General features: G+C 38.6%; 1 protein-coding gene across 4 annotated transcripts in view; it reads left to right on the forward strand.

Moving 5' to 3' along the window:
• NSD3 (nuclear receptor binding SET domain protein 3) overlaps positions 1-21,169 on the forward strand; it is a 104,364-nt gene that overhangs the window by 52,738 nt on the left and 30,457 nt on the right. For 3 of the 4 annotated variants that reach the window (XM_059909310.1, XM_059909311.1, XM_059909312.1), the window contains exons 5-12: positions 1,567-1,721; positions 3,226-3,741; positions 5,463-5,589; positions 9,723-9,823; positions 11,969-12,014; positions 14,965-15,095; positions 15,471-15,599; positions 16,238-16,364. In XM_059909310.1, the coding sequence (XP_059765293.1) occupies positions 1,567-1,721; positions 3,226-3,741; positions 5,463-5,589; positions 9,723-9,823; positions 11,969-12,014; positions 14,965-15,095; positions 15,471-15,599; positions 16,238-16,364 (1,332 nt within the window). Of the gene's footprint in view, positions 1-1,566; positions 1,722-3,225; positions 3,742-5,462; positions 5,590-9,722; positions 9,824-11,968; positions 12,015-12,915; positions 14,116-14,964; positions 15,096-15,470; positions 15,600-16,237; positions 16,365-21,169 lie in introns of those variants that run through there. The other variant, XM_059909313.1, reaches the window with a different exon arrangement.

The following is a 21,169-nucleotide window of genomic DNA, read 5'->3' on the forward strand; positions in this document are numbered from 1 at the left end:
AAAATATATTGCATGCACATCTTCCAAATGTTGACACATTCCTTTATAGATATTTTTAAAATCACATTTGTTGTCACCACTTACTTCATCAGAAAATTCTTAGATTATTTGCAAATTGGAAGACTCGTGGGGCAGGTACTAGTTTTCCAATATTTTGATTTTTCTTGGAAGATCAAATTTTATTATTGGCAACAAATACTATCAGCTGTTTTCCTTGAAGTGACAAATTTGCTTGTTCATTTTTGAGAAAATACCTGCCAAATTCTCAAGTTCAAATAACCATAATTTTTCTCTTAGTCGTGTTCCATGAAGAAGTGGCCAGTTCACCTTGCAGTTCAATCACAGTACTTTCCCTCAAGGCAATCTTCATACCTGCAGCACGCAGAATTGCTTTATGCACCCTTCCCATCTCGTCACAAGGAATATTAGAAAGACATGTGTTCAAGGGTTGAGATTTAGTCTAAGTAATTTTTACTGCTTCATCAAGGACATTAAGTAAAACTGGCTTTTTTGTTTGTTTGTTTGTTAACTGCCAGCGTATGGCTGTGAAGGACACGGCACTAGTATAATTTGGTGTGATCACTGCCTTTATTTGTGCTGAGATGCCGGCAGTCTGACCCACTACTGCTTTTGCCGTATTAAGTGCAAATGTCAACATCATGAAAAAGACAACATCTTGGTATTATTGTGAAGATGGTTTTGACCTTGCAGGATCCCTGGGAGAGTCTCAGTAGCCTGTCCTGCGCTCACCACCCCCAGGTCTGTGCGCCACACTTTTATGTCATTAGAAAAGCAGTTTGACCAGCATTTGGCTTTTAAAAGTCCAAGAAAATATGTTATACATTTTTTTGAAGGAAAAATTATTTATTTATGCCCAGATTTGTTTGTAAAAAGGTTTGAGGCCAGTAAAAATAAATTGTGTAACCAAGGTAACAAATCTGACAATCAGCAGAATTTCTGATCTTTTTTTTTTTTTTCTCTTAAAACTTGCTGTACTGGGACTTCCCTGATGGTGCAGTGGTTGGGAATCTGCCTGCCAATGCAGGGGACACGGGTTCGAGCCCTGGTCCAGGAAGATCCCACATGCCACGGAGCAACTAAGCCCGTGCGCCACAACTACTGAGCCTGTGCTCTAGAGCCCGCGAGTCACAACTACTGAAGCCCGTGTGCCAGAGCCCATGCTCCGCAGCAAGAGAAGCCACCGAAATGAGAAGCCTAAGTACCACAACAAAGAGTAGCCCCCGCTTGCCGCAACTAGAGAAAGCCCACACGCACGCAGCTACGAAGACCCAACGCAGCCAAAAATAAATAAATACATAAATAAAATAAAAAATAAAGATTTAAAAAAAAAAAAAACTTGCTGTACTAAATTTAATCGTTTGGGGTGATTTTTACAGTAACGATTAGTTGTGTTATTGGTAGATGTTGGATTACACCTTTGGGCAATCCAAAAATTACATGTTTTAATAGGAGTAAACTAGGGAACCTGGCTTAGGTCCACATTTTTGGCAAAGTATATGTGGCAGCTTATGCTCTGAAATGGCTAATAAGAATTTTTACTTACAGGTGCCCGGGAGTATCACGTCCAATTTTTTAGCAACCAGCCAGAGAGGGCGTGGGTTCACGAAAAGCGGGTCCGAGAGTACAAAGGTCACAAACAGTATGAAGAACTACTGGCCGAGGCGACCAGACAAGCCAGCAATCACTCTGAGAAACAGAAGGTGACTGATGACATAGGAACATGGTCAATTGAATGTGGACTTTAAAGGACTTAATAATTTAGTAGGGCTTTTCATACTTGAATTCAAGCAATTAGAATGATTTATTTTAGTCCTCCAAGTTCAATTTTAATAATTCATTGTAAGTGTGTCAATAAATTTTATATGTCATATAAACAACATTATAGTCCTATTGAAAACTTTATCTGCTTAATACAATTTTGGATTCTATTTTGAATTGAATTCAAATGTACATAGTCTAGTAGATGCTAGTGAAATGTGGATTTTGTCAGATTTTTATGCTTTTTCCTATTTCAGCATTTTCCCCTAATTCCCCTGTATTCTTATTTAGCAAAATTGTTTTATGAAAGTAAGGTTTTAAAAATATTTAGTACTTACTCTGAGACAGGCACTGTTTTAAGCATTTTATATATGTATTAATCCATTTAATCTTCATTACAACTTCGGTGAGGTAGATACTATTATTCCTATTTCTGCAGATGAAGAAATTGAGGCACAGAAAGCTTAAGTAGCGGGTTCAGCCAAGGTCACACTAGTGATGGAACCAAAGATGTTTGTTGTGGTGGTGGACATACTAGAATTTTGACATGAACTCTTGATAATCTGTCTGGTCGAGATTTTTAAACTCAACTAATTTACTGTGGGCCTCTGGTGATTCAGAAATTTGTCATATTTTCACTCTAAGCTAAATATTTCCACAGAGGATTTTGATTACTTTTATCAAACTTAACACTTCACAGATTTAAATAACAGTGTTTGACATATACTGTACCGTCTCCTTGTTTCATTAGCTAATCTCTGGCTACCTCAGTCTAACCCCCTGGATAATTCCTAATTGCTTTGCTCCTCTCACATACCTTTATTCAAAATTTTCTTACCTGTTTTGCCAATCCAAAGTCTTCTGATCAGGACTATGGAAATTGTGATGCAGGTTTATTTTTCCTCTCATACGATCCTGTTTTCTTGTGTCGTATCAACTTCCACGTGTTCCTCGGGGCTCTCCTTTCTCTGCATTCTGCCCCTGTTTGCATTCTGGCACAGGCTGGCCGCTCAGCTCCAAATGCTGGCTCTGTGCCACTTACTTAGCTTTGCTGTGGTCTGTGTGGCACCCCTGAGCTTTACGGTGTCGTCTTTAATGTTAGTGTTTTATTGGCCCCTGAAAGTAATCCTTTCTGTAATCTTTCTTCTCTTTGCCATCATCATTGCCAGCTTTTTAGGAATGTGACATGAGGAGGACGACTCCCTCTTGGAGGGACTTGTCCAGCAGAGTGGGCGACAAAGAAGGGTTTACTGTAAAAGAGTGGACCTGCATGTCCTCGATTCATCAAAGTCATGGAGTTAGAACATTTCCCTTGTTTGACTGAAGACCCTGAAGATGTTTATGCATACCTGGAAAGATGATAAGACCACATGGGAAACACATGTTGGTTTAACGGTCCCTGTTAGATTAAAGCATGTTCCATAATGCCTGTATCTTTCTTTACAGATTCGGAAACCCCGGCCTCAGAGAGAACGTGCTCAGTGGGATATCGGCATTGCCCACGCAGAGAAAGCGTTGAAAATGACCCGGGAGGAAAGAATCGAACAGTATACTTTTATCTACATTGATAAACAGCCTGAGGAGGCTTTATCCCAAGCAAAAAAGAATGTTGCCTCCAAAGCCGAAGTTAAAAAAACCCGAAGGCCAAGATCAGTGCTGAATACTCAGCCAGAACAGACCAGTGCAGGCGAGGCGGCCTCCTCACTATCAGGTACTGAAATTCGGAGACACAGCCAGAGGCGGCACACGAGCGTGGAAGAGGACGAACCACCTCCCGTTAAAGTAGCCTGGAAAACGGCAGCTGCGAGGAAATCCTTACCAGCTTCCATCACAATGCACAAAGGGAGCCTGGATTTGCAGAAGTGTAACATGTCTCCAGTTGTGAAAATTGAACAAGTGTTTGCTCTTCAGAATGCTACAGGAGATGGGAAATTTATCGATCAGTTTGTCTATTCAACGAAGGTACCTCCTTTTTTCATGGGTTTTTTGGGGGAACCTAGGTATCTAGTAAGTAGTCAACCTTGGCATTTAAAGAAACCCCAAACAACACAAGGTCATAATTTGAATACCCTTCGTATTCACTGCACTTGAAATGTACAGTCAGTTTACTCTGTTTAAGATGGGGGCAAAAAAGACATAGGCATAAAAGCTTTGTTTTTCTTCTTCTTTTTTTCTCTCTTTTGTAATATCCCCATCTGTACTAGATTAATCTTGAGCTGTGCAGCCAAAATTGAACTGAGCTCCCTAAAATCATGGGAAAAAACTGGGCACTTTGCCTGTTTCTGGTTTGTGTGGTTAGTTTTTCTTAGTTGCAAAGTATGCTTCTTATTAAATCATTTCTGTCAGTTATCTGAATTAACCATTGTAATCATTATACCTGTTGCTCTGTTTGGTTGCACCAGCAATTTTGTTTGGTTGCACAAGCAATGTTGACCTGGGATAGCTAATACATTTTAGAGAAATACCAGAACTGTGTTTGTTCTGTCACAATGAACTGTGGTGACAGCTTGTGTAACGGGGTGAAAGTAGCCTCTTCAAACGGAATGTCTCCCTCAGACAGCCCTGGGCCTCCATTTAGGGCACTTATACTTTAGCTTGAAGACTTTAAAACTCTTTTACAACATTTGTAATTTCTATTCCGTGTACCTCTTCACTACCCTCCCAGCCGACACCACAACTGTGGGCTTGTGAATCCAAATTTAGTGGCACCTCATGGATGTGTGCTATTTTTAAAGAATTCTGTGCTTATTTCCTAACGTTGTCATATGCACATTAAAATAATTAAATATAGGTACGCCTCATCAGTGGTATATTTTCCTAAAGAAGAGCATAAGGGTCCTCTGTTAACCTGTTTCTGCCTATCGGTTCAACTGATTTCAGTAAGGCGAAGCTCCTTGGGAAAGCTTAAGTCACGGTCCCCACTTGGTTCTGTTGACAGCTTTGACTAGCAAGTAAATACTTTGCATCTTTTTCGAATGCAGATTGGCTTCATTCTTGGAGCTGGTTTTTATCTGCTTTTGGATGCACAAATCAAACTTTGTCACCCCCCCCCCCCCCACTCAAAGAGTGCTATTTAAATCAAATTTGAGATAAAACTGACCTTTTAAAAATGAAAGCTTTAAAAATACATATACTGTATTTATAAATCACTCCTTTATTTCACTGCATTAAAAATACCTAAAATGAGACAGAACTGTAATTGCCCCTGCCTTCTCTCTGCTCCAAATTGCTTATGGGGTGCACATTTTCGTCATACTTCTGTAATCTAAGGATATCGTTGTCTTTCAAAGATGTGTTGATACTTTTATCTGTAGTAGGGCACTTTACCACATGAAAATGACTATAGTTCTCTTACTGTGATATGGGTAAAGGGAGAGACTATTCAAACCAGAAAATATTTTGGTTTTGACAGAAAATTAGATGATACAGGTTTATTTTTTAGTGATATTCACCATTTGGACTTAGAAAACAGGTTTTTTTCCCCACATAGTCTCATTGTACATTTTAGAATAAATCCTGATGACTTAATAAAATTGTTCTGATAATGGCTAAGATAATAAATTAACTGCAATCAAAGACCATATAAAATCCAAGCACATTATGATGGTCTTAAGGCATCTTTATAAACCAATGATGCCATTTGCCTGGTAATCACCTATTTTTTAATTTGCCTTATTTTGAAGGGAATTGGTAACAAAACAGAAATAAGTGTCAGGGGACAAGACAGACTTATAATTTCTACACCAAACCAGAGGAATGAAAAGGCAACTCAGAATACGTCATCTCCTGAAACAACATCTGGTCCTGCAGGTGGGTATGAATGTAGAGTACATTCCCATTTGAGTTCTTGGTTCTGCTTGACTGTCACGTGGCAGCTTTGTTCCTAAGAAACCTTTAGTTATCAAAATCAAATTATATTTTAAAAATGAAATTATAAAAGCAATTATTTCAATAGGGAAGAATGGTTTAGGGGCCAGAGAGCTTTATTGATAGTAATAGTAATAGTTATTTTTCCTACAGGAATTTAAATAATAGGATTGTATAATGAAAAGACTATAGTTATACAGTATGTACATATCTGACTAGATGCACCATTTGATGATCTCTCTGCATGAGAATAACAGCTTTAATTTTCCAGCATTTTTTTTTTTTTTTTTAATTTATTTTTGGCTGTGTTGGGTCTTCGCTGCTGTGCGCGGGCTTTTCTCTGGTTGCGGTGACCGGGGGCTACTCTTCGTTGCGGTGCGCGGGCTTCTCACTGCGGTGGCTTCTCTTGTTGCAGAGCACGGGCTCTAGGCGCGTGGGCTTCAGTAGTTGTGGCACACGGACTCAGCAGCTGTGGTTCGCAGGCTCTAGAGCGCAGGCTCAGTAGTTGTGGCGCACGGGCTTAGTTGCTCCGCGGCATGTGGGTCTTCCCGGACCAGGGCTTGAACCCGTGTCCCCTGCATTGGCAGGCAGATTCGCAACCACTGCGCCACCAGGGAAGCCCTCCAGCACTATTAACACATTCTTACTATTTCCTCCTTTATCCCCTATTGGACACAAATTAGTAGATGCTCACACTCTTTCCATTATTCTTAGGTGTGCTAGATGTCAGCAGTTGAGGGGCTCGGGCCTAGCTCTCTTACAATCTTCTCTGATGAACAGATACCATGAGTTGAAAATCAAGCTACATTATTGTCACTCGAAGAAGAAATGCCTGTATCTAGTAAGATCGTGCCTTTGGAATAGGCAAAGTAATTTTTATTAAGAGACTGACTTACTAAGGATCTTATAGAAGCTTAATTGAGTGTCTGGTGGGTTTGGTTTATATAACAGTATTACTGCTGCATACAGCTGTCAAGAAAAGAGTTAGGTACCAACTAACTTGGTCATTTGAAATCTTAGGAGGAAGGAGTTTGTTTCAATTTGTTCTTTAAAAATTTTTTTTGGAATCTAAGAAGTGACCAAATAATTTTCTAGAAGGATTAAAGTCTTAAGACCCAAGGTAGTAATCTTGGATCAGTAGTAACTCAGGCAAACCTGTAATTGAGTGGCACTAAGGGGTAAGTATTTTTGTAAGGGAAATTTTGAGTAAGATTCTTCTTATTATAAAAGCTAAATAAAAACAATCATTATTCAGGAAAGTTCATTATTCAGGAAAGAACTTGCAGCCCTTTATCTTCAAGAAAGGGCTGCAGGATGGGGAGAGGTGTTGCCATGTATGGGACAGGGCATAGTAAATAGAATGCCTTAATTCAACAATGAATTGGGAAAGGAAGCTGCAGTAAAGTAAGGAGGGGGTAGCAAAGTCCAGAACCAGATTTGCAACTTGTATCACTTCAAAATGCTGTATAAAAAATGAAATTATAATGAAGCAATGAATAATGGACTTAGAAGATTTTGCATTAATTAGCCATAATTGAAAATGTTTGTTACCTTCTTTGATACCACAAGACTCTTTTGGCCTCAGTGCTCTGTAGTTAGGTCTATCAGTTTTGTCATCTTTCTTTACACTAAACTGTTAGTAATTTGTCTGAATGTAAGTGTGATATTTAGACTAGGAGGATCATTATTTAAACATCTGCATTCTCTGAACTAGGGAGAAAGTAAATTCTTCATAGGATATTAGATTGATCTTAAATATTAAACTTTTACCTTTAATGGAGATTGTTTTTTCTTCCCCTCAGCTACTGAACATTTTATCTTCACGTGGTCTTTTCATTTCAATTTAAGTTCTGCTGTGAATTTTCTTCTTTTCCTTCTTTTTTTTTTTTTTTTTTTTTTTCCTAGTGAAAGCTAAAGGTGGAGGGTTATAATTCTTTATATCAAGAAAAAGCCCAGTTCCTTCCTCAGGCAGACATAGTGTAATGAGATTGTAAATTAATGCTGCAACCTTAATTTAGGGATGAGTGCTCTAAAGCTTTGACCTTGGTTTAAATTTGGTTACCAGCTGCAGTTGATAAGCATATTTTATCTTTTTACATGATCGCATTTTGTTCCTTGTGAAAATAACTTCAGTAGTTGAAAAGTCAGAAAAGAGACCCGATCTCCCTTCAGAAACCAATTGCACCATTATCTCATTAGGTGCTAACTACTCATGGAGAACTCTCCAGCCTTTTCTTAGTAAATTTAGGTGCCACATAGGATGTGTGGCACTGCTACATTTCTGTGGTTTGAGGAGTTGTATCTGCATTTCTACCAGATTTCTAAGCTATTTTCCAAATCCAGAGATGCTCACTTCTCCCCTCTTAGAACATAAACATAATACTTTTTAGTGTCTTTAAATGTAGTAGAATGTATGTATTCTTTGGGTAGCTTTTATCTGTATAGATAAATTGAAGATTATAGATAAATGTTTGTTTGTTTGTTTTACGCAGTTCTATTTTCATTTTCCTCTTCCCTGGTAGGTCTTGAGTGTTGATGACTATACTGAAATATGGATCTCTGGAATACTCAGGTGTCTGTGAGGGTAGGATACCTGTTGTCTTAGTTAACATTTTCATCATTGTAAGGAGAAGAGTGAGAGTAAAGGAGACCTTCATTTTGTGACTTCTCTGCTAGAAATTAATTAAGCACAGCTCAGAAACAATACATTATCATCAAACTACCTACTCCTTCCCCCCAAAAAGTAGTGGGATCCTTCTTTGTTTTGGCTTTGAACAAAGGTGAGGAAAGCCCTTTCCACATAGACAAGAACAATGAAACCAGAAAATATACAGGTGATATGGAACACTTCATTGAGGTAGCTTCTGCAAGATGATTATTATCTAGCAAGGACCGTTTAGGTGGTCCAAGCACTGAAAAGATGGAGAACAGCTGTGCAGAAGGTATCATGCCTTCTGAGGGTCACAGAATGAATCATTCTGTGATTCATTCCTGACTTAGTGTTTCTTCACATTGCAGCCTTCAATCTTAAGTTTTATCCTTTCCAAAATGGGGTCCATGTGAGTTTTCTTTCAAAGAATTTTACTGTTTAAAAATCTTCATAGTTTCTTTTTTTTTCACTATTTAATATTAAATAGCTTGATACTTTGTTTCAACTAGTTTTCCATGACTAATTATTTCTAAATTATACGAGTCCCTTGATAGTCAAATTAATGATTCAGTTTTAGTCCCATTTTTGTGCCTTTCCTGCTTTTTTCCCTTTGGTTGTTAATGATATAACAATAGCAAAACCAGCACCTAGCACTGTAAGCATTTTACGTGTAGAATTAATTTATTTGCTAAAATGCAAAATGCATAGTACCGATTGAATTTTGAACGATTACTTCCTAATGTCAACTGAGAATAAAATCATTTTCATCCATCCCCTCAGTACCTTCATCCCTTCAATTATTATTACCTAAATGTGTTTATCTGCTGTTTTGGTTTGACTTTACAGTTTTTAAAAATCCAATCCCTCTTTATCTGTATAGTTCAGAGTGCGTTATGACTCCTAGTCTCAACCCATCAGCTTTTTTTTTTTTTTTTAATTTATTTATTGTATTTATTTGTTTTTTTGGCTGCGTTGGGTCTTCGTTGCTGCGCGTGGGCTTTCTCTAGTTGTGGCGAGAGAGGGCTACTCTTTGTTGCAGTGCGCAGGCTTCTCATTATGGTGGCTTCTCTTGTTGCAGAGCACGGGCTCTAGGTGCGCGGGCTTCAGTAGTTGTGGCACACGGGCTTAGTTGCTCCACAGCATGTGGGATCTTCCCGGACCAGGGCTCGAACCTATGTTCCCTACATTGGCAGGCGGATTCTTAACCACTGCGCCACCAGGGAAGTCCCAACCCATCAGCTTTTACAATTTGATCTATACAGTTTTTTTATGTACTCCCAAGTGTTTAATAGTTTTTTAATGAGTTATAGTTAAAAGACCAAAAGTAATGGATAAGAAAAGGAAGGAATTTGGTCAGGTCTTAATTACTTGGATGTCAGTTACTCAAGTGAGGTTTTATTGTCTGTTCGTTTGAATTATCTTTTAGGCTCAGTAGAAAAGAAGCAACAGAGAAGATCCATTAGAACCCGTTCCGAATCAGAGAAATCCACTGAGGTCGTGCCAAAGAAGAAGATCAAAAAGGAGCAGGTTGGCTTCCCACATGTAGAGGGTTAACCGTCGTATTTGTGAGTGTTGTGGCTTATGCTGGTGTCTTAAAAGAAAGAGAGACTCCCCCCCACACTGGCTTTCCTTTCCGGACTACCTAATGCTTCTGTCCTGGTGAATCCCAGTGCCCAGTCCTAATACAACCATCCCTGTGATGCTGCTTCAAGCATTTTCACAGAAAACAATCAGGCTTCGGGAGATGGGAAGCCAGTGGTACAAGACTTTTAAAGAATTCCTCACATTGATTTTGACATATCAGTTACGAGCAAAATGATTTCATGTTTTCGTGATTTTTATTTGGAACCATCATTGAGTTCCCTTTTTTTTTTTTTTAAATTTAAATTTTTGGTTTAAGCTGCTGGTATATATTATTTTTATTTTTTAAACAGACCAAATTATTTTAACTATAAGAGTTTTATTTAATAAACAGATAATCATAGATGATCTGGTTTTTCTGTTGGTATCACAGATTTTTTGGAATGTTATTTTCCCAGTGGAATGGCACTCACCTGTTACTGGGTTATCAGATACACACTATTTACGTAAAAAAAAGGAGGGGCATTTTGACTGAAGGGTATTCAGCCAGTGTAATCAATTCAGCAATAGGCATATTAAATTACCTTTTCAAAGAAATTTTTGGAAATCGTTAACTCCTTTAACTTAAATTCACAGTCAGAATTTTTCTTAATTTGTTAAAGTGAAAGAATATCCAGTTTTATACCCAGACAGCTGCTACTAAACAAAAAGAATTGTGAATAGTATTAGTTCCAATAAGCTTTATATTTTTAAAACCACTTAAATATGGAAGAATGTGAAGTTTTCTATTTAAATTATTTCCTTCAGAATTTTAAACTTCCAAACTTAAGAGCTGATTTTGTGGGTACTCTATGGTATCATCAGACATGTAAAACAATTTTCCCAGAAATATTTAACAAAAATTTAAATAATATACTAATTTGTCATTCATTTATCATAATTAGCTTTCATACTTAGGAAATTATATTCCAAAAAATCTTTCTAACCTCTTGCAGATCTCCAGTATTCCTTCCCAAAATGAAGTTGTGATTTTGCCAGCTCGTTCCCAAATTCAGTCTGTGACCAGTCAGTCTAAAATTAATAAGGAGAATGAGTACAAAAAATGGGACCGATTGTTAATGCCACTGTGTTTATAGTTAGTAGTAAAACAATACCAGTGATTGTTTAGAAGATTTTATATTTGTATTATTAATTGTATCTTATAAAAGCACTTCTGTTGTATGTTTTTTTTACTTGTTGTAAAAAATAAAAATAAAAAAATTTTTTAAAAAGCTTAGAATAATCCTTAAATATTTACAAAATGTGTTGGAACATGCATATTTCACCACATCTCAGAGAAACATAAAATCCAGTTCATAGCTTAAGCAGGAACCTCCTCCAAACGGCATCCTTTCTTTTAATTCCAACGGTTCAATCCTCAAATTACCACGTGTTTTACATAAACATTGGCAGAATAACTTCTGATCTCGCTCTCCTAATGTAGGATCAAGACACTGTTCATAAGACACTCAAGAAAGTGCTTTTGCAGTATCACAAGCTTATTTTCTTAAGTTTGTACTAGCAGCAAAAGCATTGAGCTTCCAGCTGTATGGAGCCCCGTAGCGCTCTCTACAGAGAGGGTCCTGATTCCCAGCAACTTAGATGTGAGTGCAGGCGCGGAAGGGTCTTAAAGTGGCGTGAGTTACATTAACCTGAGTATCATAGTAAGTAAAAATTTATCCTAACGTCTTTGGGGCGGGAGGGGTTTATAGCAACATCGGGGCTGGTTGCAGAAACAACCCCTCTCCTGCCTCCCAGACACTGAGGAAAGTATTTGTGTTCTTCTCATATACCAAGGGAATGGTGGGAAAGGTCTTCGCTCAAAAGCGTGTGGCTGTGTGTTGTCACTCGGCATCCAGCACAGGCAGCTAGGATTTAAACCCTCCCTGACCCTGAGACAGAGAACTTTACCAGAAAATCTGGACCAAGTCCAGATTTCAGATGCATTAATCGCTCATCATTACGTAGATTGATCGAAGTATTATTTTTTTCCCTCTGTTAATTAAGTGAAAAAAAATTCCCCGTTAATGCTGTATTTTTCTGTCCAAACAGGTTGAAACAGTTCCTCAGGCTACAGTGAAGACTGGATTACAAAAAGGTGAGTTATTATAATGTTGCTCTGCATTTCCTTGATTAAAACCAATTTTAAAGAATTATTTGTACCTCATGTATTTTTGTGTGTCTCTGTAAATCACTTGTCGCTCTTCAGTCGATGATTTGTGTGAAATTGAAGTATTCCCGTGTTTGTGTGTGTGTGCGCGCATGCGTGCGTGTGTGTCTTTTAGAATTGACCTTATTCTGTGCCTCCATGTGGAAAGTCTCATTTGTTTTGGTAAATTGGAGAACACCACGTAGGCTTGATACTGTTTCCAACTTTTCTCCATAAGATTCTGGGGTTTCACTGGTTTATAAACTAGGGATGTGACGAATCCACTTTTTTTGGTATTCGACTGAATACCGAATAGTAGCTATGTCAATAGTGGTCAAACATGGACTATCACAAATCAGACAAGACAACCTGATTGAAAAAAAAAAAATCTTGCCACGTTTATTTTTACAGTGCTGTAAAATCTTTTTGTAGATTAAAATGATTCGTAGCATATTTATGGCCATTATTTAATGACCTTATGCAGAATCTATTTGAGATATGCACAAAGTTTAAGAAACCTTAAACTTAAGTCTGTACTTTTCTGTGTGCAATTTGACTACAGTACAAACTCCATAGCATGATTCGTGCGTTTTTGGTGAGATCAGACTGTATTTAATACCTGTAGTTTACTCTGGGCAAATTGCATTATTTAAAAAAAAAAAAAAAAAAAAAAACACCAGCCTCTCTGCATTCTCGGGGAGAAGTCTGCAGCGATGGTCTCCGTGGAGATCCTCAGCAGAACTGAACAGCCTCTCGGAGGGAACACTGCTTGGCGGAGCTCCAAGAAAAGACATCGCGATCGCTGCGAGATTAGGAGGCCTGATTGCGTTGTGTTTCCACCATTCCACAGGGTCGGCGGACCGGGGAGTGCAGGGCTCTGTCAGATTCAGTGACAGCTCCGTCTCCGCAGCGAGTGAGGAAACTGTGGACTGAGATTCCTGTACAATTTCATCCCAGAAACTCCAGACTTGTAGTCTCCATGCAAGATTTCTTTGTCGGCGGCTCGATAAACAGTTTCTTTGTTTTCAATTTTGATTTTGCCAATCATCATTATTGGCATTTTCCTGCCTGGTTTCTTTTTCAAGACTCTGAACAATTGCTTTAACATTCAAATGATTTTTTTTTTTCTTTTCTTTTCTTTTTTTTTTTTTGTCTGAGCTGGATGGGTACAGCTTAAATCATGGGTCCAGCCTAAAAACCACCGTTTAACTTACACTGATCAATTTCAACATGGACTGTTTTTGGGTTTTTTTGGTTTTTTTTTTTTTTTTTTTTTTTAAATCGTCATTAATGCACATCTGCAGGGTTTTGCCAAACAGCCCAAACTGTATACATTACAATCATTAAAAGCTCTTATTTTTTTTAACATTAGTGCCGTTATCATGGAGAACAGCGTGGTGGCTGCCTTCGGCAGCCTGTTCTTTTTCTAGCATTTTCAGAAACTCATCGGAAATGGCGGTACCTGTGTTTCCCTTCGAAAGCCTCTCAGTACAGCACTCCTGTTCCTCTGTTAAAACTCCTTGTTAATCCAGTGATCTTTTAGGCCAAGGAAATATTTTGTGGTGGTGTTCTGGGTCCATACACCAGCAATGAAGGAGATAGATTTGTGTACTTGTGTTTTTTAATCAGCGTTAACACGGGCAGGCACCCTCATTTGTAGATGTAAGGAAACATTCAGTGAAAACCTTGTAGGATGGGATGTGATAACGAGGTTCCAGTAACCTGAGCAGTCTGACGAGGTCCACATCCTCCTCCACAGACCGTGGCCACACACCAAGTGCTGCTCCCGTCAGCCTTTGCGGATCTTCATGGCCTCGGGAGACCTGTTTCTCCATGGTCTCTTCTGGACTGCACACTTCCACCATAGCTTGCTGGGCTGATCTAGATGTCTGTTTGTTGTATGGAAATTTTGGGGGAAAAAAAAAAATCCAAAACACAAACTGTGGGTTGAAATATTAACCGTCTCCTTGGTTCCTTGGTATTCACCGTGCCTGATCTGCACATTTCATCGTGGCTGTTTCTGTATAGCCTATACTGCATTAGCCCAAGAGATTGTTGCTTTGTAACTTTTTGCACTATTGTTTTGGCTGGATTTGTATTACACACCGTTTTAAAAAAAAAATTCCACACTATTCTCTGCCTTTTTTTTTTTTTTTTTTTTTTTTCATATTTATTCCTTCCCTCACCAAGTCCACACAGAGGCCTCTCATCCAGCTCTTCGTGATTTGGCTGCACTTGAACATTGTCTGTTTACAGCCCTCAGCACTGTGCCTCCTAGATGGCATGACGTATGTAGCTGTGCTGCAGCACTTGTAATGGTCACAGTAAATGCCCTTCACCCAGGAAGTCTCAGATGAACAATTGTGAACATCCAGGATTTATCTGGGGGGCAATAATCAACTGAATTGCAAAATTCGGGGGAAAATGGCACTATCCGTGTACGAATCGAATACAAATCAAAGATTTGTCACATCCCTAATAAAAACAAGATGGAGGTGTCTCTGCGACCATATTTGTAAGCTACACAGTGTGTTGGGTTTTATGTCTTCCCCCTCCAAATTGAATGGTTCTTTGCATTGCTCCAAATCGATCAGCTGTCCTACAGTTTTGATAGAATTGGTTTTTAGGTTGGAACGTGGGCTCTGTTGCCCGAAAATAGCTTTAGAGCAGGAGCACGGAATTAAGTGTTTTAATAGAGCGGTTGTAAATTACATCACTCACCATCAGGAAGGTCAGAAGCTTATGAAATTTTGACTCGTGACTTCAGTGTTACAAAGAGAGCTATGCTTTTTTTCACACTACAGATGAGTTTGGGGAAAGAAAATATTCTCCCACAAAAAAATTAAAACAACAAACTTTAAGTACTATTTTAGGATTAATTTCGGTGTGTTGTATTAAGGTGCCAGCGAGATTTCAGATTCCTGTAAACCTCTAAAGAAAAGGAGCCGCGCCTCAACTGATGTAGAAATGGCTAGTTCCACGTACAGAGACACGTCTGACTCCGATTCCAGAGGACTGAGTGACCTGCAGGTAAATATGTCCCAGGGCCTGGGCGCAGTGTTGTCTCGCTTTGCCTAACCAAGCAACCAAGTAATGCTTTGCCTAACTTTTTCGGCGAGAACAGGGAATTTTTTTTTAAATGCTGGTAGTAAAGAAATCATTTTGGTCATTTTGTAACTTACAGGTCTCTTAATTTTGCTGATCTCTTACATAACAGGAGCGTAGTTTTTTAATTGTAACAGTTTCTCTCAAAACACCAGACACTGGGAATCCAGGGGTTTTAGAAAGAAAGGAGGAAGGGGTTGTGTGAAGGTTTCTTTGAGCAAGTCTTACTAGGATTTTCGTAGCACCTAATTTTGAGGAAACTTTTGTTTTTCTTAAAAATGTGTTCTGTTTTCCATGTAGGTAGGCTTTGGAAAGCAAGTCGATAGCCCTTCGGCTACTGCAGATGCAGATGTTTCTGATGTGCAGTCCGTGGATTCCAGTTTGTCAAGAAGAGGCACTGGAATGAGTAGGAAGGACACTGTCTGTCAGGTAGGCAGGCGGTCTGTCCTGCAGCTTGAAGCAAATGCTGTAACATCCTGCTGGTAACACACTTCCCTCCCGTTGGAGAGGGTAGTATCTTTCCAAGTTATGATACTACTTTAAAGCTACAGATGTAAAAGCCACTTCTGGCTCTTTTCTTCCCTTTCGGAGTTGGAATACTTATTATTCACGTGTAAGTGCCAGTCTTCATTGTGACACTCCCTTATTAATTGAAAGTAAATGGCAGATGGCTGACTTCAAAAACATCTTCTTAAATTGAAGTTGGTATTAAAGTTTTTAATGTGTATTTACCCTTTTTGAAAAATACTGCTTTGCACTGCGAAGAAAAGTTAAAGTATGCAGATTCCAAAGGAGCAGTCATAAAAAGATCAAGTATAACTTTTAAACTTTATGCATATTGGGTCTGGAAATAGTTATCTGGTTCATTGGTTCTCAAAGTGAGGGCCAAGGACCAGCAGCATTGGCATTGTCAGGATGCTTATTGGAAATGCAAATTCTCGAGCCCCACCCGAGACCCCCTGAATCAGAAACTGTGGACCCAGTAATCTGTGTCTTAACAGACCCCCCAGTGGTCCTGATGCCTGCTACAGTTTGAGAACAGCTGGGGGGTTTTTGCCATGTTACAGATCTGTGAGAGCTCTGGGGATTCTCTGATTCCTTGTGAGGGAGAATGCTGCAGACACTTCCACCTGGAGTGCCTGGGACTGACATCGTTCCTGGATGGAAAGTTCATCTGCGTCGAATGCAAAACTGGTGAGCGTCCTGGTAGATGCGAGAAGATGGGGGCGAGGGTGGAGAACGTGCAGTGCCCACATCTCCCATGACGTCACACTCTCTTACCATGTTTATGTAGCTCGTATCTCCTCTCCCATAGCTGTTCCAACAAATTAAGACCATCCAGTGATTAGGCTTCCTGAGATCAAAAGAGCAGGTCATAATATTATTGTCAGATTTCCTCCCACTAGTGCCTTTACCGTAAAATCTGTCAAATCATCGAGATGTATTTATGTTTTATCTAAAGAGCTCTACAAAGTTTGTAGAGTGAATTATTTTTCAGTTGGGTTTGAGATTTTTGTGCTCAATAAATTGGTTTGAAATCCGTTGACTTTATAGACCAGAGTAAGTGTCCATCACAAACTATAACCGTGGGGATTGTATTTTTAGTGGAAAGATGGAGCTATCAGAAATTGTTTTTAAAATATGGGGGTTTTGGAGTCACCATTTATTTCTTGTACCCCATGTATAGACTGCCACCTGTCAAAATAACGTACAGAGAAAGAAATACGTAAGTTTATATTTCTTCTCTGTGTAGCCATGATTCTAGTTAAGTCATGGAAAGCAGAAAATAGAATTGTTTAATTTGTACCAATAAGGTAAGTGAAAAGTCACCTGGAGATGGCTTGGTAGTGCTTCTAAGAACCATGTTCACATGTTTTTGTGGGTTTTGTTTTGGTTTTGCTGTGAGGAACTGTGAGCCAATTGGCTGTCAAGTATTTACGATATGCTGACCTTACCTTTGATACCTTATTATTTTCCTACTCCTTTCCTCCCTTTATTTGGATTCTCATAGATACTTATTTTATTCTTTTTTACTTGTAGGCCTCCAAAAATCCTTTGTATATTCTAAATTCCATTAAAACAGTAACTTTTTTTTAACCAAATACTTTCTAAATGCCAGGTGCTCTTAGTACTAAGCGTTTTATCTTCTTATCTCATTTGCTCCTCACTACATTATGAGATAGATACTATTATTGTTTCCATTTTACAGACTGTGAAACTGAGGATTAGAGAGTTCGGTTTCCAACCTTGCCCAGAGTCACAAAGACACACATGGTGAAACTGGGGTTCAGGCCCAGCAGGCAGAGCTTGACCCCAGAGTCCTTGCCCTTTACCATTGCCTTCTGCCACCTTGACTCAGTAGGATGGGGATCATATATCACATATCCTGACCACACACACACACACACACACACACACACACACACTCACCTACATACACAGGCAAAAATTAAGCTACACAAGCTGTTTTAAACAAATAACTTATATTTTTCCCTATGTAAAATATCATTTTATTTACCACATTTAGGCTCTGCAGTAAAGCTTTTGAACAGTTTGCCAGCGGGCAGCCTCAGGGTCAGATTATCTGCACATCGTTTTATTTGGCCCTCAGAGTGAGTTTTGAACGTGTTAACATGGATCAGGCACATACTGCTTGTTCCCCATGTTCCCTACCAGACACTTTTTTCTAAAACCCTGTCACTCAGTCATTGATGTAATCTGCCTGGCCCCATTAAGCACTCAGATTTGCAGCCTGATAAATTACTGATAGGAAGGACCTCAGTATTAAAACACTCTTAGGGCTTCTCTTCTAACTCTAGAATCCAGCAGAATTCTGCCAACAAAGGTTCGATGTAATCTAATTGGGTACACAACTATCAGAAAATTTAAGAAGGAAATTTGCTTTAAAAACAATTAAGTAGCACAAAGTTGGAGGACTCACACTTCCTGATTTCAAAATTTACTACAAAGCTGCAGTAATTAAAGCAGTGTGGTACTGGCATATAAACCAATGGAATAGAATAGGGAACCCAGAAATAAACTCACATATATGGTCAAATGATTTTTTAACAAGGGTGCAAACACTGTTCTGTGGGGAAAGGATAGTCTTTTCAATAAATGGTGCTGGGAAAATTAGATCCACATGCAAAAGAAGTTGGACCCTTACCTTACACCATACACAAAAATTAATTCAAAATGGATCAAAATCCAAAACATAAGAACTGAAACTATAAAACTGTTAGAAGAAAACACCGAAAAAACCCAAATAACCCAATTCAAAATTGGGCAAAGGACTTGAAGAGACATTTCTCCAAAGAAATACACAAATGGCCAGTAAGACATGAAAAAATGTTCAACGTCATTAGTAATCCAGGAACTGCAAATCAAAACCACAAAAGTAATTGTTTTTTAAACTGCTTTTGATATATTTACTATCACATGAAAATCAGTTTGATACCGATGTGGTACACTACCAACATATTAGGAGTGAAAACTCAGATTCTTCAAACCATTGTTTAAGATCATTTACGAAGTCTTTTTTTGTTTATCAAAAGATAAAACACTTCACTTGTAAAAAGTATTACAGGATACATGCCTGATAAGTTCTTATACTGCCACTTTCTATTTAAGACAAATGTGATTTCTGGAAAGAAAGCATTTTCATTTGCCCTTTTGAATAAAATGTGTAGCAGGCAATTTTACTTATTACTTTCTTATTCTGAGGGAAGACCATGTGCTAGTGAGGAGGGAGGGTAGTGGAAGCATGCCCATGCTGGAGCTCTAAACGTAAGTCTCACAGGGGTTTATAGCTCAGTCAGCTCTGTTAGTGTGACGGTACCACTGATTACAACAGTTTTCATTTATATTAGACTTACTTTGATCATTATGCAAGTGAAAGCCTATTTCATTTTTACGTGGAGCAGTTTATGCATTAGGTAAAGTCAAACCTTTTAAACTTTAAAATAATTTTCTTTTAATTTTTTAAATTTCTAGAAGTTATTTTATTTTTTTATGGTTTTTTAAAAAAATTATTTATTTATTTTTGGCTGCATTGGGTCTTTGTTGCTGTGCACGGGCTTTCTCTAGTTGCGGCGAGCGGGGGCTACTCTTCGTTGTGGTGAGTGGGCTTCTCATTGCGGTGGCTTCTCGTTGCGGAGTGTGGGCTCTAGGCACGCGGGCTTCAGTAGTTGCAGTGCATGGGCTCAGTAGCTGTGGCTCGTGGGCTCTAGAGCTCAGGCTCAGTAGTTGTGGCGCACGGGCTCAGTTGCTCCGCGGCATGTGGGATCTTCCCGGACCAGGGCTCGAACCTGTGTCCCCTGCACTGGCAGGAGGATTATGAACCACTGCGCCACCAGGGAAGTCCAATAGTATTCTTTTAAAAATAACTTTTAGGGCTTCCCTGGTGGCTCAGTGGTTAAGAATCCGCCTGCCACTGCAGGGGACACGGGTTTGAGCCCTGGTCTGGGAAGATCCCACATGCCGCGGAGCAACTGAGCCTGTGAGCCACAACTACTGAGCCTGCGCTCTAGAGCCCTCAAGCCACAACTACTGAAGCCCACGCCCCTAGAGCCCGTGCTCTGCAACAAGAGAAGCCACAGCAATGAGAAGCCCGTGCACCGCAACAAAGAGTAGCCCCCGCTCGCCGCAACTAAAGAAATCCCGCGTGCAGCAACAAAGACCCAATGCAGCCAAAAATAAATAAATAAATTTATTAAAAAACAAAGCAATACTATTGCTTTCAGATCTACCAATATGTTAAAATATAATTTGAAATTATATATATGCAACAGGACATCAACAACAAAAATAACCCTTCTGTACTCTGTTTTACTTGTATAAGGAAGCCAAAAAAAAAAAAATTTGAACATCACAGTTGTAAGTACTAATTTTAAAGAATTTTTGTAATTCAGCTAATTTAACACTGCTCTACTTTATTTCTACAACAAAGTCGGTTAAAAACAACAACAACAAAAATTTGAACATCACAGTTGTAAGTCCTGATTTTAAACGATTTTTACGACTTAGCCAATTTGTAATGGTTAGGTACTTCCAAAACCAAATATAACTTTCTGTAAAAAATCAAAACAAAAAACTATTCCTTGTATTTTTTTTCCTTCAGAATTTTTATAGCATCATAAGAAAAATGGGCAAAAGACTTGAACACTTCCCAAAAGATGATGTGCAAATAGTCACTTATGATTTCCATGTGTAACACAGACACAAAAGGAAAACGCTAATCCTAATTTTAAAAGGCAGATAATTACAGCTTTCAATCGTATGCAGTTGCAAACAATGCTTCAGTCAACATCCTTTTATATGTACAAGTCTTCCCTCTAAAACAGACAGCAAGGAGTATTATAGAATTTCTAGGCCACAGGAAGTCAATGTCTCCTTTTAGAATGGATTCTGCCGTGTTGTCTTCTAAGACAGTTCCTTCCAACTTAAACTCCTACCAGCAGTATATAAGAGTGCCCATTTCCCCACGCCCTGATAAACGATCGGTATTATCAGACTCTAAGTTTTTTCCTATTTGATGAATTTTTTAAATGTTACTTGTGGCTTTAGTTAGTATTTATCTGATTACTAGTAAAGTTGAGCATTTTGGCGTATGTTAATTGGCTATCTGTCTTTCTGCTTTCTGTCAATTTCCTGTTCATACTTGTTGCCCACTTTTATATTAGGCCGTTTCTATATTGATTTATAGTTCTTTATAAGTCTTCTTATCTTTTCTTGTGTATGTTACATATATTTTCTCCATATGTGAACTCTTTTTTCCCCCATGATTCTGCTTTATCTTCTATTGATTAATTTGTTAAAGTATAGTTGGTTTATAATATTATATTAGTTTCAGGTGTACAGCATAATGATTCAATATAGATTATATTACTTTTAAAGTTGTTATAAAACATTGGCTGTATTCCCTGTGCTGTACAATATACTCTTGTATCTTACCTATTTTATTATGTGTAGTAGTTTGTACCTCTTAATCCCCTGCCCCC

The sequence above is a fragment of the Balaenoptera ricei genome, chromosome 21, assembly GCF_028023285.1.
Source record: "Balaenoptera ricei isolate mBalRic1 chromosome 21, mBalRic1.hap2, whole genome shotgun sequence".
In the NCBI taxonomy this organism is placed as follows: Eukaryota; Metazoa; Chordata; class Mammalia; order Artiodactyla; family Balaenopteridae; genus Balaenoptera; species Balaenoptera ricei.